This window comes from Numida meleagris, chromosome 4 (genome assembly GCF_002078875.1).
Source record: "Numida meleagris isolate 19003 breed g44 Domestic line chromosome 4, NumMel1.0, whole genome shotgun sequence".
NCBI classification, from domain to species: Eukaryota; Metazoa; Chordata; class Aves; order Galliformes; family Numididae; genus Numida; species Numida meleagris.
In genome coordinates, this window is record NC_034412.1 from 96,252,134 (window position 1) to 96,277,545 (window position 25,412).

At 43.8% G+C, this 25,412-nt stretch overlaps 2 protein-coding genes across 12 annotated transcripts in view; both read right to left on the minus strand.

Annotated features, from left to right (window-relative positions):
* Positions 1–3,933, minus strand: part of ADAM33 (ADAM metallopeptidase domain 33) — a 29,582-nt gene extending 25,649 nt beyond the window's left edge. The window contains exons 1-2 of the mRNA XM_021397326.1: positions 3,626–3,933; positions 454–581 (exon numbers count right to left, since the gene is read on the minus strand). Coding sequence (XP_021253001.1) covers positions 454–581; positions 3,626–3,681 — 184 coding nt within the window. The 5' untranslated portion in view covers positions 3,682–3,933. The remainder of the gene's footprint in view (positions 1–453; positions 582–3,625) is intronic.
* ALMS1 (ALMS1, centrosome and basal body associated protein) overlaps positions 5,792–25,412 on the minus strand; it is a 51,979-nt gene continuing 32,358 nt past the window's right edge. For 4 of the 11 annotated variants that reach the window (XM_021397321.1, XM_021397323.1, XM_021397314.1 and 1 more), the window contains 10 exons: positions 24,904–25,014; positions 23,401–23,571; positions 19,462–20,639; positions 16,479–16,593; positions 15,121–15,300; positions 13,724–13,968; positions 13,168–13,351; positions 12,905–12,968; positions 10,154–10,253; positions 5,792–6,292 (listed from right to left, as the gene is read on the minus strand). In XM_021397321.1, coding sequence (XP_021252996.1) covers positions 6,248–6,292; positions 10,154–10,253; positions 12,905–12,968; positions 13,168–13,351; positions 13,724–13,968; positions 15,121–15,300; positions 16,479–16,593; positions 19,462–20,639; positions 23,401–23,571; positions 24,904–25,014 — 2,393 coding nt within the window. In that variant the 3' untranslated portion in view covers positions 5,792–6,247. Of the gene's footprint in view, positions 6,293–10,153; positions 10,254–12,904; positions 12,969–13,167; positions 13,352–13,723; positions 13,969–15,044; positions 15,301–16,478; positions 16,594–19,461; positions 20,640–23,400; positions 23,572–24,903; positions 25,015–25,412 lie in introns of those variants that run through there. The other 7 variants (XM_021397322.1, XM_021397324.1, XM_021397315.1 and 4 more) reach the window with 4 other exon arrangements.

The following is a 25,412-nucleotide window of genomic DNA, read 5'->3' on the forward strand; positions in this document are numbered from 1 at the left end:
CTCGGGGGCAAGGATTCATGAATGGCAACTAATACCCTGATGATAATATTGATTAAGCTTAATAGTCAACGTCTTCCTAATAATGAAAGCTTTCCTCTTATTTAAAGCTTTCCTACAGCTTTTGCTCTCAGTGTGTAACGGGGACAGCTGCAGGCACACGTGGTTCAATACGTTCTGGGGGGCCCCTTGCCAAGGTGACACCGTGGGAGAGGAGGGAACAGGGAAATTTTCCGGGGTTTCCCAGCTCCAGTGGCGAATCCAGCAGCCCAGCAGCGCTGTCAGAGCCTCCCAGTGCTCTGCTGTGTGCTGGGGTGCTGCAAAGGGGCAGCCAGATGCAAACATCTGGATGCTGTGAGGCTGCCTGAGCTCGGCAGCACCTTGGGAGCTCCCCAGGCCCTCGCACACAGCATTTGTGGGGTGGGGAAGTGCCACTTAGCAGTGCCTTGCTCTCACCATAAGCTGTCCCAAGCATCTTCCCGGCCCGAGTCCCATAGAGTGATGCCCCAAAGCCTGAAGATGGTCTCCTACCAAAGCTTGAAGATGGTCTCCCACCATGAGAGGACGGGAGGGACAGCGAGGCACTGCAAAAAAAAAGAACAACCGAAAATCACACCGAAGAATAAATCTGTGCAAGCATCCCAAGGAGAGGGCAGTGCCATCCCATCCAGAGCGGACGGAACTCAGCAGAGCAGCTGTTAAATCATCCTGGCACACAACGGGGAGATTTCCCAGCACGCGACAGGGCTGTCGGCCATCAAGAAGCATCACAACCCATGTCCCAGAGCTGTGTCTTTCGAAGAAAAGGGCAGCTTGTGGCCAAGAAAGGCAGAAGAACAGGGCAGGGACCAAAAGGAACCTTTGCAACTGGAAGCCTCGGGCTTCCCATGGCAGCTCTGTTCACTTCCCAAAGACATTAAGCACATCCAGAGTGATTCACACGTGAGGCATCTGCCCAAAGAAATGCTGTAACATACAGTCATGGTGAAGTCATATCTGTTAAGTGTTACTCTTCCTCGTTCCTCCATTCTTTCAGCAGAAGTCTCCCTGCCTCCCGCCAGCACCAGAACCCGTTTATTCTACGTGAGCCTTAGGATCGCAACGGCTGGGGGTTATCCAGAGCTGCTGTTAAAAAGCCTTTTTGTGCAAAGGGGCAGGCGTCCTTCCCCCTGCACGCAGCCACAATCACTTGATATCTCTGCTGACAAAAGCCTACAGAAGCCGGGGCACCGACCAGGACTGCAGCTGGGTCACGCCGGCAGGCAGCTGAGGCTGCGAATGGGGATTTCTATATCCCAGCCTAAGCCAAGAGCAGCATGTGTGGAGGATCGCTCACAGCCGTGGAATTAAGGCAGAGAACACCCCTCGGTGTTCCTTCCTGCCTCCTTGGCATTCACTCTTCATAACCAAAGGAGGCAACCAGCACGAGGAGCCGGGCACAGGAGCTGTGCTCAGGGAGGTCCCAGGCACACGCTTTGTCTTCCACCACTGCTTGGTCAATGGAAACGTCTTCACCGTGAGCCTGCTGGGGATTCTCCTGCAAAGGACAAGGGCAGCTGTAACAGAGTAAAGCAGCTCTACATCAGTCAGAATACTCTATGCCGTGACAGACCAAAACCAGGTCTCCCTCTACCCCATTCCACATGTCCAACTGAAGCAATTATACACTATCATCGACCAACCTCCTTGCGCACAAGCATTCAGGGGACCACAGGATATATATGGCATGTAGTGTCTCCTCCAGGTCCAGCAGGTCTCAGAGCCCAATAAACCCTTCTCCAGAGGAAGGCCACGACTGTCAAGCTTAGGGGATGGCTCAAAGCTGGGCTGAGGCCAGCAACAAGCAGCACAAGGACCCTCCATTCTGGAGGCGTTCGAGACCAGGTTGGATGGGGCCTTGGGCAACCTGGGCTAGTGCCAGATCTGGAGGTTGGTGGCCCTGCCTGTGGCAGGGGGTTGGAACTTGATGATACTTGGGGTCCCTTCCACCCCAAGCCATTCTATGATTCTATGATTCCATGATTCCATGGGACACAGCAAAGTGAACCTGGGCAGAAGACCCAACGCAGAGTTGGAAAACAAGCTGGAGCCTCTCCATTCTTTTCCATCAAGAAGACAAGTTCCAAGTAGCTTTAAAACAGCAAGAACAAGACCAGGGCGCAGCAGATGGGCACACAAATACAGTAGGATTGTTTAAGAAGAAAATCTTCTTCCCTATCAAGTCCTCTTACAACTGTCCTCATCACCACGGAATTTGAGTGCCTTCCAGAAGCTTATTAATCAACGCAGCATTCATTTGTCACGCAGAGGTCGTTCAACCTCCCTCGGGGTCCCATTTGGCCCAGAGAATTCCGTTTACATGCTGATGTAGGGAGAAAAATATTAAGAAAAGTCTGACTTTCAAACCGTGCTTGTGTGAAAGAGCCCTCCCTGTTTACCGCAGCTCAGCTGAATCTGTTCCTCCAGACCACGATGAGCGTGTCCAACAAGTTTAGCCTTTACGCACGTACAGCCATCCAGCTGGTGAGCTAATAGGTGCTGCATAAAGGAAGCAATACATTCAAGCCTTCTTTACTGCATTAAAGTTTGGTCCGGACTAACGAACAGGCAGCCAGGAAGCACTATTCCTTCTAATTAGGAATCTCATTTCAGGGGAATTGTAAGTCCGGATGTTTTAATGGGCAAGTGGATGCAGCTAGTTCACCTGCACGCACAGGGCAAATCTCTCTCTTCAGTTTCTTCCTCTTCAAAGTCATTCTGTTGCGTCGTCCTACAGGAGAGACCACACAAGCACTACCAAATTTAGCACCAACAGAGAAGACAGACAGAGCAGAAGACCATGCTCCAGGAGCCAACTGCTTGTGCCAGGCCATAAGGATGGCATTTACAGTACAAAATGTAGAACTAGTGGAAACGATCACAAGAGGAGAAACTGAAAGCATTTGGGGAGGGCAAAGAGGCCTCTGGTTTTAAAAGAGGCACCTTTCAAAGCACAAGGGTGCTTTCTACGGCCCTTTCCCCGCTGTTTCCTTGCCTTGTCCACCTGAGCACACATCCAGCCTCCCTCCTCAAGGTCAGTTTGGTGAGGGTACACCCACGGGCAGTCCAATGCCAAACATCAGCCCTTACATTAAATCAGCAATGAACATGGTAAAGATGAAGGATGGCCGTACGGGATCAAAGCTGCTTTCAGTTTCAGAAGACAACTCAAAAGACAACCATGCATTTATGAGATAGCAGCTGTGATAACGGGACTGTTGGTAAGACTCAACCGTGTATTGGGCACCCACACAGTAACTGTTGCGTGGGGTGGGTACGGCAAACGTTGATCAAAGAACATTTCTGATGAACAAAGAACCAAAGCCTGCACCTCCAAGGTTCTAAAAAGCATAGTTCCACCCTCTTGAACTTCTACAGCATCTCAGAATTTACCCTAAATGTCTCTGAGTAGCAGTGGATTAAGAAGAGATGACTCCACTCTGGAACCGGCGCAAGACAAGTATGATTTCTCAAGTTTCTGGAAAGGAGTTTTCCCCGTTTTGGAACCAATGACTCCAACTGTCAACAGCCTCTTTCCACAGAACTGTAAACACTGGATGCTTTTCATCCAGCACGAGCTTTATCTGACCTGATGACAAGGAGCTGAAAGCGGAATGGACGTGAGTCATCTTCACCAGAATCCATCACGAAGGAGCCGTGAGAAGGACGCAGGATGGCGCAGTCCGAGGATGTGACCGAGCAGAACACTCAGCAATTTAATCCTCGCCATAGACCTCATTTCCTTAGTTTGGAGAAATGGCAGCTTCTCACAGGTTTCACTGGAATTTCAAGTGCTTTCACTTCTGCAAAGCAAAGAGCACGCTTCCCTTACAATACTTCAGAAAGAGAATTAACTTCGTGCAGCCCAAGACAAGCATAAGAAAGCGCGAACTGAAGACTGTGCCTATGTACCGAAGCGTGTCTGAACAGAAGATTTTAACAGAAGCAGCCACTTCTCCCCTAGCAAAGGAAAAATGGTACGACATCGGTTCCTCATTATTGACAAATGAGGAAACGGCTCCTTCTCACTGAAGCTGCCATGCTGCAAAACTCTTCACAACTCCCAGAACGAGAGCGACCGTTGGATTATTTTAGCAGTTCAGCAAAAATGGTTACGGCAGCTTCTTGCTTTGTAAGGTTTTACAATGCATAAAACACGACGAGCCGTATTCCAAGCTGCTGAAATGGATGACCTCCACCCTTCTTGGATTTGTATTTTATGATTGACCTCTATGCTTTCGTGAGGGAGCAACACACAGGCACACTACAGATGTATAACTAACTATCAGCTGTGTTATCCAAATACAAGAGGACTTCCAGGCAGCAGCAGTGCCCTTAAGCTTTTTTAGGAGTGTTTTCTTTCCGTCAGCTGAAAGTTCAAAAGAAGCCAAGTGGTTTTAAATGAGCATTCAGTGAGGCAGCACCTCTCATGACAAACACAACTGGCATTTCTTGTAGCAGGGAAAAGCTTATTCATATCTCTATCAGGGAATCACACGACAAGCCTTAGTACCAGCAAGTTTTAGCATCTTCTGCCTCAGCAACTTACAAAGGTAGCCCTAGAAGAGCGCTCAAAGACAAAGCAGCTCACATCCACAGAAAGGGTTGTGGAAGGAGCAAATAGGTTAAAAAAAAAAAAAGATTTGGAAAATTGGAAAGGTGTAAGGGCACAAGTCATTCTCAGAGCTCATTTATCACAGCCACAGGAACATTATTTTTGTACTGCATTTTTAACTGCGGGGTTCTAAGAGCAGACCAGTCATATCCTTCCAACTGATTTGTTTTTGTGGTGGTTGGGTTCTTGTGAGCTATTCTGCTAAGCAGAGCACACCCAGACATACTCTCAGACTTTATTTCCTTCTGACTCTGGGTTAGAATGTAACAGCTGCTTTAACAGCGTGTGCTACCACTAGCACAGACCACAGCTTGAAAAATACTATGCCAAATCTTTGTCTGGTGTAATTTAGTGGGGTGGACTGACCTTCAAGGGAATCACATTATTTCCCATCAATTTAAGATTTAATTCATTACATCCTGATGTGAACTCCAGGGGTTACTGGCAGAGCCAGTACAAGGCCACCACTGGATGGCTCAGCCAGGGGTGAAACAAGAAGTTCTGATGAAACCAGAAGTTCTGAGATTTGTAGGGGACACAGCAGGTCAAGAGGTCTCAGCTGTGTCTCACTTTATGCAGAATTTGCTCTTACAGTTGTTCCTCAAACTAAATTGCTGTGAATATTTTAAGTACATAAAACTGGGTGGTACGAAAATAGGAACCACTGTTTGCACACACAGGTGTGCCAAAGACCCCACAGGAGCCTCTTCCTGTTGATACATCACATTAACTCTTTTGTGATGTGAAATGAAACGAAACTGAGATTTCAGGCCTACCACCAAGAACCACAGCCTTTATTTTTCATCTTCTGCCACTGTGATGCTCGTTAAGTGCACAACCAAGCAGCCTGTGAAAATGAAGCGAAGGGCATCCACTCAGGCAAGCCTTAAGAACACCCAAGACAATAATAAAAAAAAAAACTCAGATTAGATTCTCCTGGTTAATACAGAAAGATAGCAAACCAAGCAAAAAGTAAATGAAGTCATGACTCCTCCACTCTTTCAGGTGCTAGTAACGTCCAGCTTACACAGCTGTCAGAGGTACACAGCAAGATCTTAAGTTCTATGTTGGGCAGAGCAGGAGTGACTCCAGCCTGGTTTCTGTAGGTGTGATCTGTAAGGACAGTGAAGACACTTTTCATGATTGCTACAACAGTTGCTGCAAATTGTTTTGTTATTTATTTACGGTTTGGGTTGTTTTTTTTTTTCCAGTACAAAGTAAGTTTTCTACATCGAGATAGGAAATTAAAAAAAATAAAAATCAATCCCTGATAAAAACTATTTGAAATATAAAATTGCTATTTCAAACACGTAATTATAAATATATTATATGAGCCAAGTACTTCCCAAAAACTATATTTACTGTGCACAACACCACTACATACAGCCAGCATGTATTTAAAAGCCCATCATTTGCATCAAATCATTGACCCTTTTTGTATCTTATAAATATGGCAAGATTGTATTAGTACAAAAAGATGTAATTGAATTCCACGAAGCGTTCGTTGCACAGTATTTGCTGCCTTATCTCTTTCACATCGATCTCTCTGCAAGTTTGCTAGGCACAGCATGCCTTTATTTGAAGAGGAGATCCTTATCAGTTCCAGGGTACCTTCCTCCCTAAGACGCGGTTGGTGATTTTCTGAAAGACAAAAACAAAGTGGCAGAGATCAGCATTACCCCTCTAAAAACCACAAACACGGAGCACAAATGCAGCGCTGCTAAGAGCTCTGGAACAGAATATCTGCAAATGATACAACACTAAGGAGCAACTCTTTGTACAGCTTCGGACAGCTGAAGCAGCCTTGCTGTTTCCCACTCAGCATTACGGAAAGCACAGGGTCATCCCCGTGCTGAGTGCTGTGGAAGTGGTCAGAAACAAGCCTGAAGAGCTGGAAAGCACCTTGACATTGGCTGATAGACATTGCACCGTGGAACTCTGCCCCTTAGTGCTGCAAGCACCAGAAGTTTATACCTCCTAGAACCAGCATACACACTCGTGGAAGAAAAACTATCAGTCTGCTGAAGATGTCTCAGTGCCCCTTGGTCATAATCACACAAGATGTTAAAGCACTCTAGAGATTCACTGCTGACTGTTCTTCCCTGAGAGCATAGAACATATAAATATGAACTATACACGCACGATATACAAAGTATACATGCTAACACAGTATATATACAAATATATTTATACATATAGAAAGCAAAGCCTCTAACACAGGTCTCAGCATGGGATCTGTCCCCAGGATCACTCCAGGAAGGCTCCAAACATTCCTCATAGCTCTCAGACCATTCTGCAATCTAATAAGCAAACTCAGCTCGCAAGTAGATGCTATCTCCCCTCTTTGCTCCACTTCCAGGAAGCGGCTACAAGACAAAACAGAACCTTAACATGGTGCTGACAAGAGGGAAAACATAGCCAAGGGGACGAAAAACAAACATAAAGAATACCACAGCACAGCAACAGAGTGCAATTCAGTCTTACACCTCCTGAAACATGCTTTTCTTTTGAGGCAGTGACACCTTGTGGTCCCTATATGGCATAGACTCTAAAGGAAACAGCCCATTCACACACAGAAGTAAGAGGAAAAAAACTGCATCTGCTAAATGGAAAGAAATTCTCAATGGAATGAGATATGCTGCCTCCAGGGAGCGGTGTGTCCCACATAACAGCGGCTGTTGCTCACACTGGAAACACAAAGCTTTGTTTTCCCCTTGAGAAACTGCTGTGCACCTTTTCCTTTCTGAGCATCGACAGGTGTAACTGCACCTCTAAATACTGGTGTGAGGATTTCATTGGCAAGCATTTGTCCGTATCCACGCAGATGAGTGTGTGGAGATGTTTAATTCACCTCTTCCTTCCCCATGCATTAAACATCCTTAACCTGTGAGCCCTGGATGACCTGCAGAAGCAGCATGCCCCTGGTACGGCTAGCTAATCCCACCCTCAGAGCCAGCTGGACTGCAATCCATGGGGTGCACACCTGGTTTTCCTTCTTACACATCTGCTCTTTTATCAGCTGTGACAATGCCCCAGAGCCATATTATATCATGGCCAATATGTCATGAGTTTAGGATGTAAGTACACATCGTCACTATAAAGAGTTCAGCCACAGGTGCTGGGAGGAGAGAGTAAGAACTCAGTAACTGAGCAAAACTTTGTGCAGCAGTCTAAGATATCCCCATGTTCCCAGCTATTTTGTTCATGCTCCCCACATGAACGTTTAGAGTTAACCTACTGAGCTGCATTCAGATCTAGAGTGACTGTGGCATGAGTACATCCTTCCCCAGACAAGACACCTAGTGCTTGTCTATCGAAATCCAAAGACAGAAGGACAACAGCTTCATTAGGAACAGGCCACTGAGCACTGACATGGGAGTCAGACAATGCAGGTACCAGGCCCAGCTCAGCCACTGGCCCCCAGACAACCCTGAGTACAGCACCTGACTGCCTCTCCCTTCCCAAGCTTTGTCTCCTGATGCATGCTGAATGATTTCAGAAAGAACCATAACCCAGCAGGTGACAACAGGACTCCTCCAGGAGACTGCAATTAAGATGAAAGTCAGGTTTATTCTAGAGCACTGATCTGCTGTTCTATCCAACAGTTTACAAGCTTGTCACTGTAAGAGAGTCAGGCCACAGTTAGGGTACAATGCTACCATTTAAATGATACAACCTTATATTACACACGTTTTTAGTCTAGCTTTTGTACCAAGACAACACATCAGTTTTCTCCTCCTAATACTGTGTCTTCTTCAGAGCCATTCCTCGAACTGGTGTTTCCTTCCCGCCCCCCCCCCCCACACACACAATCAGATGCTCTCCCCAGCACATTAACAAAACACCAAGCAAACCATTCACTGTACTTGCAGCTACTCGCTACAGCTGTTCTGCATCACCCAGCAAGACAAAGGATTACAGTATTTACTGCAGTGAATCACCATCCCTCTTCCAATCAACACCACACTTGCACACAAAACTTGTGATATGGTTCCATCTCTTCTTCCAGCCACATACTCGAGTCAGCAACTGCCTGCCCTCATTAACCTGAAGACCATACCATACTGGCACCTGAGATTCTCAGTCTAAGGGAAAAAAAAAAACATGTTCTGAATATACCCTGCGGAAGTATAGCATCAAACTGAAGTAATTCTAGTTGTAAGAACTCACGATCAGATTAGGGAGGTATCCCAGATAACACACTGCATTACAAGCCCTTGCTTTTAAAAATCCAGTTACTGCAGCTCCTAACAAATAACTGTTATTCCAGCTCTGGCAGGACAACTCAGCCAAGGAACAGTTGCAATGCTAAAAATTGAAGTGTAAGCTTATGATCCAGAAGAAAAAGAAATGAGTTTTCAAATTTAACGCGTGTCCTCAAACGAGTGAAGCCTATCATGCAGTTTATTGCCTGCTTCCTGAGCTCTGCAGAAGGCTGGTTTTTGTTTTTTTTTATAGTGTATGTTAGACAGCAAGGAGATACGCCAGGTTTGAGCTTCAGTGCTTGCAACGCTGTGCTTCTCATCTTTCAGTTTTTATGGCCTTAAGAGAAAGCTTAAGCACGTGAATGCCCAAAGCTGCTCAAAAAGCAACACAGTGGTCAGTTAGAAATGCATTTCACAAAAGGGACTGACGGGCCTCTTCTGTTTTATCAGGATATTTATCACATCTTTCACTGTATATAAACTCGTATCTCCGTGCAACAGATCAGATAAGATAATAAGATGTACATTTGGGAGGTGATAGGGACGGAAGATTCTTCCTTGTTTCTCACTGCCATTAATCCAGGACAGCCTTTCTGCCAGGAATAAAACCCGAGCTTAACAGACAGACACAGAGCACTTGTTTAACAGCTTGGACAGCCAAGGAGGAAGTGCTAACAGCAGCTGTTGGCTGGGACAGAGGCAGCTCCCTGCAGGGAAGTCACCACTATGGCAGAACAAGGCAGGGTTCAGCAAAGTCCTGTGGCAACCCAGCAAAATCAGCCCCACCAATTTCTCCTCCTGCTCACCAAAATCCTGGAGCCCTCAGCTCACCTTTGGGCTGTTGTTGGTTGCATGGTGAGATCCTAGCACAGGAAAACAAACTGCTGGTTAAGAGTTTGTGGTTCAAAGGCAGTCACACCCACACTGAGATAACAGCTTCCTCTGCAGCCAGCCAGTCACAGCTGATCCCAGGCCAGCACAGCAGCACCACGCTAGCAGCCAAACAAGTGTTTCATGGTGAAATCCAGAGCCTCCAGAGCTAACAAATCACCACCAGGATTGCCAGTTCTTCACTGGAAGAAAATATGCTCCACAGCCTGCCTCACTCTGCCATCAAGACACTGCACGTGGCCTCTCCTGTGTGCCTCTTGGGACCACGCTTCCTTGTTATTTTTCCCTACACGCACGTAGGAACGTGCAAAGTAATACCACAATATTACTATAATGCTGATGAGCTCAAGGAAAAAAAAAAATATTCTATCATGTCTGAATGTAAATACCTGAGCAGAACACCTACCATTTTGTACAGCTGTGCTTTCAGGCGGTATGAGTTGTACTCGGATTTTCTTTTTGCTTCCTCTCGCTTCTTCTGCACCTCTGGCAGCTGCTCATAGATCCTTGGTGTAAACACAAAAAGATGGAAATAATGACATGGAAGGAGCTTACTGATATAAAAACACCTTCCTCCTTTTTTTCTTTCACGTTGTGTTAAAGGCTACTGGTCAGCCACATCATAGGAAGACTTATTTGGAGGCTTACCAGTGCCACACATATGGAAAGCGTGGAATATACAGCAGTTGAGATACCAGAAACTCCCACATCCCACAGTGCCCCTTCTTTTACAAGCAGCACCCTCCTAAAAACAATAGTTTTAAGACTGGAATGACCATACAGCTGATCTGATCACCCAGCTGCAGAAGGTAGAGCTTTAATATCATCAGTGCAGAATAGCTGTGTTGCTGTGAGGGTATCCAGAGTGAGTAGCACACTTATCCATTCATAGCAACATCTCTGTGACAAGAGCAACTTGAATAAAGTCATCCAGGCACCTTATCTGCCTTGTCTAAGTCAATGCTTTATCTTCTCCCATAGCAGAGACAAACAGCAAGGGATGCTCTGAAATGAAGGTGAAGGTGGTTGGTGCTCACTGCAGCCAGTGTGCTATCCTAGGCTGTTTCTACACGCTGCCACCTAAAGAAGGGGCCTGAGAGTTATCATGGCAGAGCAATGCTGACACTGCCTCCCTCAAATCTTCCTTTAAGATCTTCGGGCTCAGTTCATGACAGTGGTTGCCAAGGACCATAAAGCTTCAAGAAAAAAAAAGATTACGGCCTAACAGAGGTGGATCTGAATCACGTTCAAGAATTCCAGTCTCATTATACTGAAAGACAGATACTATAATACTCTCCTTACAAAACACTGACTTGATAATCAGCAAATAAGTGGAGGGGGAAAAAGAAAGACCTTGTTACCATACTGCTAAGGTATTCTCGAAGAGCCTGTTTCATTCTTACATCAACACAGTAACAACTTTCCATAATTACCGCTCACTCTCAATATTTTAAACACATCTGTGCCTTCAACTCTTATTATCTGAAAGCACCTTAACACATTCCATTTTGAACACTGCAAATCAAATGAGCCCATCAGCCAGGAGAGAGGAGGGGCAACTTTGACAGCTGCCTTGGTCCCAACTCCAGCAGAAAAATAAGTAATTTTTCAGGCTGGCAAGAGCAGTGATGGAGGCAAACGTGTCAGCTGGCACCGAGCTGCTATTTAGTCAGTAGGACTTGGGTGCCACTTCCATGTTTCAAAGGACAGAATAGAAGCTAGCAGGAAAACAAACTAACAGGAAGGTGCCAGACAACACAACTAAGTATGCAGAATCGAGAGAGCAAGGAATCAAATCCAAATATCCATCAGAAAACATGAAGTCAGTCACATTTGGATGCTTATTTTCCATCTCTGACGTCTTTCTGTAAGGCAGCAGAGGGTGACAAGTCCATGCAAGTGCTACTGGAGGGGGGAAATGAGTATTTGGAGTTTCACTTTACCACTAAATCACCCTTCTCTAAAAGGTTTCACCATCCCAGGACTCCCCTCAGTGAAAGATCAAGGTTTACCACTCACTGATTCATCCCACCATAAAGATATTTAGAGCAAGCAGCAGACAAGTCGGCATCATGGGTCAATTCACTGAAAATTGTTTTCTTTAGCTCTAGCTGATCTACCGTGAGAAATTCCATTTGCACCCTTTGCAAAGAAAAAGCAAAAGCTTCTGTACTCATTATAGGTAGGGATTTCAGAAGAATGGTATGGAATAAATCACTTCTCAGATCCAACTGAGAGCTGGAGTATGACAGCAGTAAGAACAAAAAAAATGCCACCAAGCGTGACTGCCTGAATCAGTCTCCATAGAAATCCTGCTGATTTGGGTATTATGAAATCAGAGTGTCTGAAAATAGCTGAGTTCAGACACATCGACCACAAGGTCCAAGTGACCTGAATCCAAACCCTTCCATTTCAACTCAAACATGGAGGTGTGTTCCTGAGGGAGCTGGCATATTTACCACCTTTGTCATCTCTCTATCAGTGCCCTAAAAATACTGTTAAATGCCAAAGGCCATTCAAATAAAACACTTTTTCTCTCCTAGCATACCTATCACAGGGTTTATTTTCTATATTATGTATTCCAATGGACAGTTTGTAGAATCACTGAGTCATTTAGGTTGGAAAGGACCTCTGGAGGTCATCTGGTCCAACCTCCTGCTCAAAGCTGGACTTATTTCAAGGCTAGATTGAGCTGCTCAGGCCTCACCCTGTCAACTTCCATTTTCAAGGGTAGAGATTATTCCATCTCTGCAGATCCCTGGTCCAGCATTTCACCACCCTCTTTGAGAGAGACATATTTCCTCATCTCTCTCCTTAATGGAGAGAGCATTACCACCGTTGCTTAGCCCATCACCATGTTTAAAACTACACAGTCCAGTGGCCAGCACCCTACATTTCATCTCCCTTTGGGATCCAGTACTTGGAAAGTTGTAGTGTTTGGACCACAGATCCTGCAGCAGAATACTCAGGACACGTGAAAAAGTTTCTTTCGGAGTAGTTTAAATTCTAGGGTTTTATAAATAAATGTTATCTGACTCTGATAAAGTGCCTATTTCTTGCACTGTAAAAGCTGATCTATCCCCCAAGCCATCCCCCACCCTCTTTTCTTCCCCAGATGCAATTCATCCACCTTTCCTACTCGTTTACTCAACCTTACCGTTTAGATCTTTGAACCATTTCACTCTTTGGAATTGCTCTTCTCTTTTCTTTCATCAGATAACCTAAACAGATAAGAAAACAGTGCACAAGTCTGCTTACCACAAAAAAAAAAAATACTGCTGCATCAAACTTATTCCTTGATGGACTTCTGGATTTTTATAGACAGCATCAATGCGATGCAGTCACTAATAACACACATCCCGTAGAACGAGGCAATACATTAATTCCCATAGAACACCAGGAGAAGAAACACAGAGGTACCTCTGTCAGACAGCACGTGACTTGCATTCCTGTAGCCCTTCCTTTTCTCTGGAGGATTGAAAAGCTCTTCCCGTTCGGCCTGCAGCACGCTCTGTATTCTCCTCTCCTCCATTACCAGCTTCAGGTGCTTCACGCGCTCGCCAGAGCGGGAGATGAAATCAGGGCGACGCACGGCAAGAGCCTCCTAAGATGGGATGAGGAAACAAAACTTGAACCAGACAGACTGCCACTGCATGAATTAAAGCCCATTTTAACCACACAAGATGTACTATTATTTCTTCATGGAAGCCAGGATGACTTGGCACTACCTCTCCTACGTTCCCCTCCAAATAGCTCAATTAAAATAGATTCGATCGTGCAAAGCCAGATGACCACAAGCAAACAAGGCTGATGACCTCTCTTTGGTTTGGTTGGCATTTTTAAGCAAGAGCAGTTGGTCGCTTGTCAAATTCCAATAACTGCAAAGCAGTCAGGAAAAAGAAGAAGAGGAATAAAAAGCATTTCCACAAGATTCAGCATTAGTGCTGAAATCATAGAGATCCCAGCATGCCTTTACCTGCAGCGTAAGCTTCACAAATGGCCGAGTGGGCCTGGTCTCAGCATCTCTTTGTAGAACTGCAGGCTGAGTCACCTTGCTGCACTGCTGCTCTTGAAAGTTCTTCTCTCTCAGAGGCTCTCTCCAGGGCTTTGTGCTAGTCAAGGGCTCAAACCAAGATGGACCGGGACCAGGAATGGAATTGGAACAGTTTTCTTTCCTAGATTCAAACTTCAAATCCTCTGCTTGGACAAACCACGAAATCCCTGTTGAAGAGACCACGGAAGAGAATGAAGATGCGTAGAGAATACGTGCCCCTTTCCCATCCTTATCTATAGCCCTTCATGCCCAAGACCTCAGCTAACACAATCCATGCCTAATACCACAATAAACGCTCGCTTCAGTTATTACACTGATTTCAGTGTGACTTGGTGTCAGACACTTCTGGTAGTTGCAAAGAATTCCTTTGCCAAGTGTCATTACATCAGCAAGCCTCTATGAAATAACCCTTCTGGAAATGCACAAGATGGCTTCCCATATGCACGTTCCTCTCTTTTTTAGAAGGAACAGTTATTTATCAGCAGCTACACATTTTTAAGGAGCCTATGTGCTGCCCTAAACCTTAATGCTTTTTATAGATATTTCTGAAGAGCAAATAGCGTACGTCTTGTAAGTGTTAAGTATGTATACAAAGAATTCAATTACTCACAGTTAACATACATAATGGGATTGGAACACATCAGCTAGTACTCCGAGCAGATATTCTACATTTCCTAAATTAAACCAGTATGAGAGAGAACGATTTGTCCCTACAACAACGATGATGACTAAGGAAAATATTTTTAAACATTTAATCATGGCACCGTGAAGACTGACAGGAAATATTAAAAACACAGGATACTACTCCAGCAGCCCAAAAACACAGCTCTAGCTGGAAGAGGAGAACAAGTCCAGCTGAAGCAGTGTTCAGTTACTCAGAACCTTTATACTTTAATATAAATATACTTTTTATACCTTAACAGAACCTTTTATACTTTGAAAATCAAAACTAAGGGTCTCCATAACTCCTGTCTTACTCATCTTTCCTTGCCTTCTTCATTGCCTATTTGTCACCTCTATTGGTAAAGACGCTTCTAACAGCTCGATCAAAAATGGCATCATAACAGACCATCAGAAAGCTCTCTTGGCATAGAAGGCTTCTCTGTTTAAAGTCCACTCATTAAAAACAGAATAAGAACTGACAGACTAATTTGTGTTCTAGCTAATCCTCCTCGCACATCTTGTGGATTGTTGATAAGATGTAGAGCTTTTCCACTCTGCAGAAAGTATATTTTGGACTGACCTTGTGGTAAATGCAGTCTGCTCCTTTTTGTCCTTTTCTCCATGAAAAAAATTGCCTGGCTGTCCCTTCTGCTTACCCTTGCTTCCTGCTGCCTGGTGATCTGTGACCATACCATCTGACTCTCCAAAAATACCATCGACACGATGCCAGGGATCCCGCAGCCGTTGATTTGGCTGGACAGATCTTGGGGTAGGAAAAGTCACACCAACATCTCGAGTGTTTTTCTTCGTTGCGCTGTTCACAATCTCCAAGTCTCCTGTAGTTCAAAAATGAAGCAGTCACATCTTGCTCTAAAGCAGCCAGAAGTACTTCAGCAACACCACCACAGTACAGAGGGTGACCTTCAATTTCTACTTCAAAGCTGAAGGGTCACTTTCTTTACCTCATTTCAAAAGGCAAAATCTTTTATATTCCCACTCGAAGTTCAGTACAAATCTACAGTTACTTGAGATTGTTACTCTATGTTAATCCAAGTAAAATTGAAGAGGTCCAAACCTAGACCCCTAGGCAAAACACTGAGTGTGTACATACAGGGGGATGGGAGTCAAACCAACAATACCTCTTGCTGGGCACCTGAGCAGAGGTCTGAAAAATTGACTTCTAACCTATTGCTGAAAGACACAGTGGCAGGAATAAATACAGCTTCATGTTTAGGACAAGAGAACTGCAGCTTCTTCTGGACCTTCCAGTTTTCCCAGTACGCCCCATCCCATATCAGGTTATAACTATAAAAGATCAGTTTGTCCACAGCACTACAAGTACTTGAACAAAATGGAAAGCGTCCATTAAAATTCAAAGACAATGTGATCTGGAAAGCAAGTCATAAAAACAGTTGCCTGATGCTATTCACTTGGACGTGAAAAAAACAGTAATAAATAAATGATGTGTCTGATGACCTAAAATTCATTACTGAATCTTAAGATGGGAACTTTGCATTTGAAATAAAGTAATGGAGGAAGAGGAAACTGCCACCAGAAAAAAAAACTGAATGCAAACTGCACCAGACCAGCATGAGCTTATACTTTAAATAGCTTATAACATCCAAAATATTACTAAGAGGAGTATGTAACACTGCAGTCGCAAGCCTTCTGAAATAGCATATGCCCACAAAATACATTCTGTGAGCAACAGATGTCTTGCAGAGAAAACAATATATGAAAAACAGTTAGTCCACCTTTACAATTTAAACAGATAAGTTTAGGTTAACGAAGCGTTCCAGTGAGAGAGAAAGCTGGCTGCTAGTCAAGCAGGCCAAGAAAGGGCTCAGTTTAATTAGAACACGTCATCTTTCTCCAAAGTATTTGAAGTGAATTTGAAGAGTGCTGCACGTTCCTCCCCACCACCAGAAACATACACCAGATGTTGGCGAATGGTTTCCAAAGAGACAAAAAGAAGCCAACACGCAAGCTACAAGTTTGGAAGCCAACAACTCACCTGCTTGGATACCTTTGTTTAACATCCGCGCGCGTCGCTTGTTACTGAGAGCTGAGCTTGGTCCCCAGGAACCGCTGCTTGTTGAAGTTGGATCCAACGAAAGAAAGACTGCCTTCTAGAGGGGAAGGAAGAACAAGCGTGCAAGAGAATGTAAAAACGTAACTGAAATGGCCAGAAAGGGGGGATTTAAACAGCAAGAAAGCTAGCCATCACTCTTTATTTGCTGTATCTTGACACTAGTGTTATTTACAGGTTTAACACAGGCTGCTCGGTGTCGCTTATTGCTCTGCCACACAACGGTCAGCCTTCACTTCGTCCTCATGCACCAATGCACTTTCAGCACATTGTTCCAGTGAGAAGAGTGCACGGTGCCTGTAGGCAAGAGCTTGCTCGTGATCACACTCTGTAGAGAGCTGAGCATCCTCCAGTTCTCTCATCCCAAGCTCAAGGATGAGTGTGGCATATCCACATCACCCCTCCGCCGCAGCAAGATCGTTTGCTGGCTGTGCTTCCAGGACAGATCACAAAGTGCAAAGTATTTCTTTGCTGGGGGAAGAGGGAGAAAAAACCATCTGAACTGAATCCTATATTCCTACCCTCCCAAAGCAAAAGCCTTTAAATGTTGCGGGTCTGCCACAGGGACAAGCTGTCTTGGAGAAGTCACACGTCGCTTTGCAAAAATTCACTGCAAACTCCAGTTCTGCAACACTGGCGTGAAAGAGCCAAATCCTTTCAAAGCACGAGAAGTTCTCTCACCCTTCCAATCCTCAGCACACCAATTCTCCAGGCAGAGAGAACTGAGCCCAAGGAAAACAAGAGGCACGGGGCTCCCGGTAAGAGCGTGGCTTAGGGAAAAATGCTAGTTTCACATCTTGGACATTCACACAAACAGGAGTTCCAGTCGCAACGATGGTAAGCAGCAGGATTTGGTTACAAGAAGTTAACTTCCATTTTATGGCGTTGTAATTTTACAGACGTTTCAAATGGATTGTAGGCCGTAATGTAATGCATCTGGTCTACGAGCTCTTTCGTTTACATGAAGCACGGAGAACGTTAATGCTTTATTAACAGCAATTAACTGATAGAGTTTCCCCAGGCTTCAAACCCAGCGGTGCGGCACAGACCAATCTCTGCAACTCGGCTGAATTTTATTTTTAATTATGAAACAGATTTTTTTTTTTTTTTGCTTGCTCATAGCAATTAGTATCCTATTAGTAACTCATAACGCTAGCCCACAATGGAAATGAACAGAGGCTTTTTAATTACCTTTTTATTGATCCTCTGCTATCACCGCTTCAACGCAAAACACGATTTCAACGTTTAGAGGAGGTAATTTTTACCCTCGCTCACGCTGACAAGAGCTGGTTCTCAGTTTCATAAAACTATTACAGCTCAGATAGAGCGTGCTAGGCAGACGTAGGAGATAGGCATCTCCTCTCACAGAACAGATTTCAACGTGCACTCAAAAGGGGAAGACACTGCGAAGTTAAAAATGAGATAACCCATTTACACGCGCATGCATATGAGCCTGCAGAAATAAATACAGGCAGCGATTTGGTACTGAATATTGACGTGCATGTTGCTATTTGGACTCGAATACTCAGTGCAAAGTGCTTTCAAAGCCCTTCAGCAGTTATATAGCACAACCTTTAGCTTTGTACCTGCTACCAGATGGCAGCTCGAAGCCTTGCTTTAGAAATAAACAGAAACTGGAAGACATATAAACCTTCTGGGATGGGTTCAGCATCTATAAATAAGAAGAAGCTGCAATCAAGTTTTCTAGAAGCAGAGCTGACAATAGGCTCCCGAAAAAACCGAGCTACAAAATGCAGCACTTGTCTGAAAGATTTGTACAGGAGCGTCTCTGGGAATAGGGGCTCCTGCTATAAATAAGTTCTCTGAACCACAGATAGGTGAAAGCAAAAATTATCTTGATTTCTGCTCTGTACCACTGAAACTACCTAGGCATGGATTTTAAAACAAAGTTTGTCTTTTGCCATTGATTTCCTCTCATCCCTACTTGAGGTGGGTCGTGTCTCTTTATACACCACGTCATCAGATAAAAGATATCACTTTCTAAAAGCCATATGGGCTCAATGAAACCTCCAAGACTGGGAACAGCGAGCTTTAATTCTCATTTAAGACTGACCAGAACCTGTTATCTCATGGGTGATTTTAGCAGCTGAAGACTAGAGGCTGCTTTTAAGGTCCAACCAGACACTGAACAATCAGCCTTAACACACACAATGCAATAAAACCATCTAATCTCAACCATGCACAGAAAGGTGGATCCTAGTTTCATACTCAGGCAGCAAACGTCCCGATGAGCACTTAATGTTGCAAAGCTTATGACTGTTTTAATTTAAAAATAATACTGAAAATATGTTTTGAAAGAATTCTTAGCCTTGAAAAATCCTGTTTTCCCTCAGACGTCCATTCAATAACTTGACAACAAGAGTTTTAGCTGTTGGTATGCAGAAAACCTAACTTCTTTCAGTGAAATCCATTACTAACAATGACACCATCAATTTCGTCTGCCAAAACGCGAAGAAAGCTATTTCCCACTTTCAGCATTAACATCCATTACAGAACACCAACACTCTTTCTTCTTACTACAATCATTAAATCCATACCAACATCCACTTCCTTTAAGGGGCCATGGAAAAACCCAACTGAAGTCTCCTTTTCTCAGCTCTGAAACAGTTTCATTGGAGAGTTTTGGTCTAGAATTCCCAGGGCAAAGGCTTTTTTTTCTGATATGCCTGAACTACTAAATGTTTTAATGGGAAATATTGGGGGTAGATGGCCAGTTGGACTGGATGATCTTAGAGGTCTTCTCCAACCTTGATGATTCTATTATTCTACCGTATAAACGACATTTTATGGGAAATTTGAATTGATTCTCCAAATAACAAGCTTCATTACCATACAGTTTAAGAGCAGTTGTAGAAGATAAGTCAAAATTGTCTTTCAGTCTACATACCTTGGTCTCTTTCGGTTTCCTGTGTCTCTCAGAAGCAACCTTTGGATGTTCTACACCCCTCGCTCCACTGCTTTCCTCGTCCCACTTTTCAGATCTGCTTTTCTGCTGCCGGATGGTACAATAAAGCTGAGAGAGTCTTGGTGACACCTGCACCCTTTCGTGCCCAAAAGCCCTGACCAGTCTGGCAGTGTCGATGGTGGAAACGGAACTGCTCGCCTCAGTCTGAGTTGTAGTTTCTATGTCTGTTTGGGTTACCACATCTGATTCTGAGATGGTGGAACTGATTGTGGTGCAAAGATCTTTACTGAGCCTTCTCTCTGAGGAAGTGTCACTAGAAGTTTCCAAATACCGCTGGCGCTCTGAAATTCCATTTGTGTGGCAGGTAGCTTTCTCTCCTGACCTATTTTTCCTAAGCTCAACAAAGCTTCTTTCATGGCGGTTGATACGTGGTCTCTCTTTCACACCTACTGCATGAGGCTCCAAGGTACTTTCACACATGCTCTTCTCCGGCAGTCTTATTTCCTCCTGCTCTTTTACCTCACTTGTTTTTTCAGAAGCATTCCTTTCTGACTTTGCTGCTATCAGTGTATACTTAATGGGGTTCTGAAGGAGCCTGGCCAACCGATCGAGGCGTTCCACAAGGCTCAGCTCACCGTTACGCCGACAATCATGCTGCTGGTTCCTCTTCTGGCGCTCCAAAAACTTAACCCAGAGCTCATCTAAGCTGCCAGCAGAGTGCGTTCTCTGTCTCAGGGGCAGGTCCTTCTCCACATTCTCACGAAGGTGGCTGGTTTGGCTACGAGCTGCCCTTTGTTCTGCTTCTCCTCCACCCCGTTGAAGCGTCTCCTCCTCTGATGTTGGTACATCGTTGAATAACGAAACATTTAGATCCTCATTCTTGCTATAATCTGCTTCTGCAGTGAGCGGGAAGAATTCATGTTCACCATCTTTCTTATGGTGGGCAGAGAGAACGTGTCTATGTCGATGAGCCTTCTTCCGATTCTGGACGACAGCACTTGAGGAAGTTCTAGTGTGTCCCACAGCAGAACAGTCCTCCGAGAGCTCACTGTTGGACAAGAGGTAGTTCTCGCACATGGGCACTGGATGATGGAGGTAGAACTGTGCAGACTTGAAGACCGAGTGAGTGGTTTTCACCGACTTTAAATGCTGAGTGCCTTCTAGAAGAGAAGAAAAGCCTTTAACTTTGGTCCTTTACGAGGAAGCAAGAAGCAAAGAGCAATTCTTAAGCAGGGACATTTTCACCCTAACGCTCCCATTCTCAAAACCTAACTTTTCTATTATTTGCAACAAGGAATCCAAGAGAATGCTGTACCAGCTCAATCTAAGAGAACACTGAATGTAGTTACCCAGATCAAAATTTGGACAGAGCCACTGTTTATGTTTATGGAAACTCATGACAGGCAGCCACAACTCAGTGTGCCTTTCAGATAAATGCCCAGGACATACAAGTGTTGCCAAAGGCTGTGCCTAAGCATTATTTCTTACGTAACTCAGAGAAGCACAACATATAAGACAGCCAATTCCTCTACAGCTCTGAAAGCTTCCCTGATAGGGTAGCAAGACCTAGCTCTGCTTTGCTTTCGAGCTCAGTTAACATATTATAGCTCCAAGAAGTGGGGAAATCTCTCCCCAGAACATGCTGCTACCTGAAGTTACATAGGACTACAGGCAGAAACCCAATTATAAACCCATTTTAAAAGATATACATTAAGTATGCATGCAGTACATACTAGCAGAAAAGTACTCCAAACCAATTTGAAAGCCATTTGCTATGAACTGTAAAGGCCATGATATTTCAGTAAAAGTGTTTCACGTCATGTCCTTAGTACAATGGACTGAGTTGTACAATGATCCAAAAAGGAAGAAAATAGGAACGAGATGCTAGTGCCAGAGTAACTTCAAGTCCCTCTGCTTCCTGCAATGTTATTTCATGCTATTTTAGCCATGCATATAGTTTAAAGATGCATTATAAAGTATGAAAAGCTTTAAACTTTAAAAGTTAATACAAAACAGGACAGTCCATTTGCTAATGGTAACGCCAATGATTAGGCAATGGTGAGCTCTCAGCAAATGCATGTCAAGCTCCATTAATGTTATGAATTTCACCCAAATTACTTTTTCCCCTCACTACCATTTCTAATTCCCCCCCCTTCTCACCCCCAGGCGTTTGGTTGTTGTTTTCAGCAATCTTTTCTCGTTCCACTCCTCCTGCAATTGTAACAAAAACACCGAACTGGAACCCAAGTCTTTATTTTAAGCAAGCTTTGCCCCTGAGTCAGCAAGAGTCTCACAGCTGAGACTCTCCCTATCCCACTGAGAAACACACCTACCTACCTCACCAAGAATCACAGGCTTTGGTTTTACAAAACCTCAATTCTACCTGGACAATAGCATGGCCAGACCCAATCTCATTAACTTTGAAATTAGAGGAATTTGTCTTTGCATACAATGTCAACTTTTATATGCCCATGTAGGAACATTCATCCACATCCTCTTGACCAACAAGGTTAGACTTGGGAATACTACGCAAGTTTTTTTTTTTTTGGTATTTCTGTAGTTTTAACAACAAAATAGAAGGAATGCAAACATCCAAAAAATAAAACTAAGTTTATACAGAGAAACTTTTTTAAAAAACAAATACATGACTTGCATAAATTTAAGCTCTAGACAAGCACTGCGAGGTAATCTTTTATTAGACCTGCTAAAAATAAAGTTGAAAGAGTCTCAAGATCTTAAAAATGCAAGTTCTCCTTTAGAAAGCCTTCTTCAGCTTCCAGCTGTACTGTTTTTACAAAAGACTTTTCTACTTACAGTTGTTTTTTTTTTTTGCTTGTGTCTTTAGACTATCATTGCTACGGAAAAATATCATTAATTTTCTATTAACAATTGTGTTCCCCTCTCATTTTTATCCAGGCTGTTCAGACAGGCAGTACCTGTTTATCTCTACTCCAACACAGTATTTTGTTTCCTACTGCAGAATTTCATTTAGAAAGCTCACTTCTACCCACACAGTCTTCCTTCAATTCTACCACCATGACCCAAGATTCATCTTCTGTTTTTGGGCTCCCCAGAATTACTGTATGGGACTCTGCCCATGAGATGTAGAACTCTGTCATTCAGAATTCATTACGACATTCATTCTGTTCTAGCCCCATCCATCACTAACAGCCATAATTATACTACCTTCTAGCAATTTGCTCACTGTTTAATTTAGCAAGTACTGGACTGCATGCAATAAGCACCTTCCCTTATGGCTGTACCTAGGAGAGATGGCAACAAATACAGAATTTCCTTTTTACAGTTCCTTCTGTCCAGGAAGGAGACTCAATTCACAAAATCAACAAAAAACCCTCGTCCCTACTCACACAAGGCCAAGTTCACCAGCCACTCAAAAATCACAGGATGAGATTTTGTACAAAAGGAGTGCTCATCAGGATTAATTTTAGTTACTATCATGAGATGCCATGCAAAATCGTCACTGAGCTCAGTGTAATTTCATTTTGTCAGCGTTCCAACAACGCATGATTGCCTAAAACTAGTCTGTTAGAGCATCAACTCCGACCTTCATCCCTCAGGAACACCGTCCAACAAGGTTTATGGAGGAGAGGAAGAAAGAGATAGTCAAATCCAATTAAAACTGAGTTAAAAGCAATCGTTACAGAGATACACTGATGTCTCGTGATGTCACAAAGTATCTGTGTGAAGGAACAAAACTCCTATCCAATATACTGAGCCCCTCCATGAGCTTTTATTTACCAGGGAATTTCTGTTGTTTTCTACATGTGCATCCTTTGCGTACTTTGCACTTCACAGACTTAACAGAGTGCCAGGGTAAGATCAAACATCACAGATCTTAAAACATAGCTTTTTTGCTCTTATTTCTTTTACATGTATGAAAATGGATGTTCGAAAAGCTACCTGGGACACCCTCCTGTGCTATCATTTGCTCTTCAGCCCAGGCAAGCTTGGGCTTGGCCCTCTTATTGTAGACTCCTTCTTTATGCTTGACAGCTGTTCTGTCTGGAGGCTTACCACCCTGTACACCAAGCACATTTGCTGGAAGCCCTGAGGCAAGTGCATCATTTGATCCTGCAGAAAAAGAGGGCAATAATTACGAGTAAGAAGCAGAAAAGGGAAAAACAGAGACAGAAATTTTACAACAAAGTTGTCTGAAAGAAAGCCTGTTACCCGAGTATCGGTACAATACATTCAGAAATCAGCCATCGTGATCCCTAGAGAGCAGTTCTAATGACTAACGCAGCAGTGGGTGCTGCAACATCACTTTCCATGAATTTTGGTGACAAGGTTCTTCTGCGAGACACAGATCAATTTTACCTATCCTACTAATGGGAAGGGGAGAACACAGGAAACTTAGCATTAGACAAGCCACTAGGAAGCCAGACAGAGGGCTATGGACTCCTGCTCAAATGACAATTCCACGCATTTCCGCTGACCGACATAAATGTGTCTTTTCTGAGCTTTGAATAGCAAAGGAGAACAACCACAAGACGAGAGCAGGTCTGCGTAACCTCTAAACAAGAATTCAAGACAACAGCAGCAGAGTTCTCATCGTATTGTACAGCTGTCTCCCAACGTTAGAAACCTAAAATGGCCCCTAACCAATTTATCATTCTTGTCAACACCACCTGGTTACATACAGCAGACTTCACTCAATTTCCCTCAGCTACGACGCAGAGCTGAGAATTCCTAGCTGCAGCAGGGAGCTTAAAAACAACTACGTATTTATTTTAATTCCACGGTACATTTTCTAGAACCTTGTACCTTCTCATACGCCCGTTGGATTTTTATAGCCAGCATCTTACTTCCTACAAAACAACAGACTCGCATCACGTTCGTTTCTCTCATTTTAAACATATTAAAACAGACACACTGCAAAGAGGTAATGAGCAGAGAGGCATCATCACAAGCACAACCTGTGGCTACAATAGCTGATTTGCTCAGCATCACTGTTGTACCAACCTATTCCCCCGAAGGGCATCCAATAGGAACCAGACAGCTTTGTAGTATTAATTTTGGCTGCAAATAGCTTTGTATGTCAAAAAGCTCTGACTGAACACAGTATGAAAATAAGACCTGTAAGGCTTAAGCGACGTGGTCGTTACATATAGAACAGCACTAAGAAACAAGAGGCGAAGCAGAAACTGATTAATCCCAGATGATTCTTCTTGCCACTAAATGAGAAGTGCTTTTTACTGGGAGACGTGTGGATGGGGGAAAAGAGTGTATTTTAAATCACAATTACAAATTACATTGTTCATAGGAAGAGTTTCTACACTGGAATCTCCTAACATGGAGGACAGGAATTCAGTGCTCCAAAAGCTATTACTGGAAATAAACCACAGCCATCGCCTCACATTTAGGAAACTGAAGCTAAGTAAGTGCTTGAGTGAGAGCTCTCACCACTGGTTTCTGATCCAAGTGCAGAAATTCTGGCTCCTGCTTTTAGATAGGGAACATAATACATCCCGGCACTTCCAGAAGGTTTATACGGCAGCAGTAATGGCTGACCTGCTGGGATGGAAAGCAAAGCCATTAACAGAAGTCAAGATTTAATCCTTCAATGCAAATGATGATAAAAGCACCAAAAAGGAAAGGAATCGTTCACAGCAGTGAATCTGGAAAAAAACAGCATATTCTTCAGGAAAATAAATTGCAATTGATAGACTGGCTGCCAATTTAATTGGCACGGTACCTTACTTGCTTATGGTTTTCCTGAAAGATCAATATTAAATCTGTGGTTAGGGTGACAAACAATGACTAAAAGAACTCAGATACCCACATCGACTCCACTGACCCATGCTTAATGAAATCATTTTAAATGAATATGGATATCTGGCTCTCAAGTCAATGAATACAGCATGCTGTTTGAACATCAGCAAGTGTTTGGACCATGATGTTAGCTGACCTCT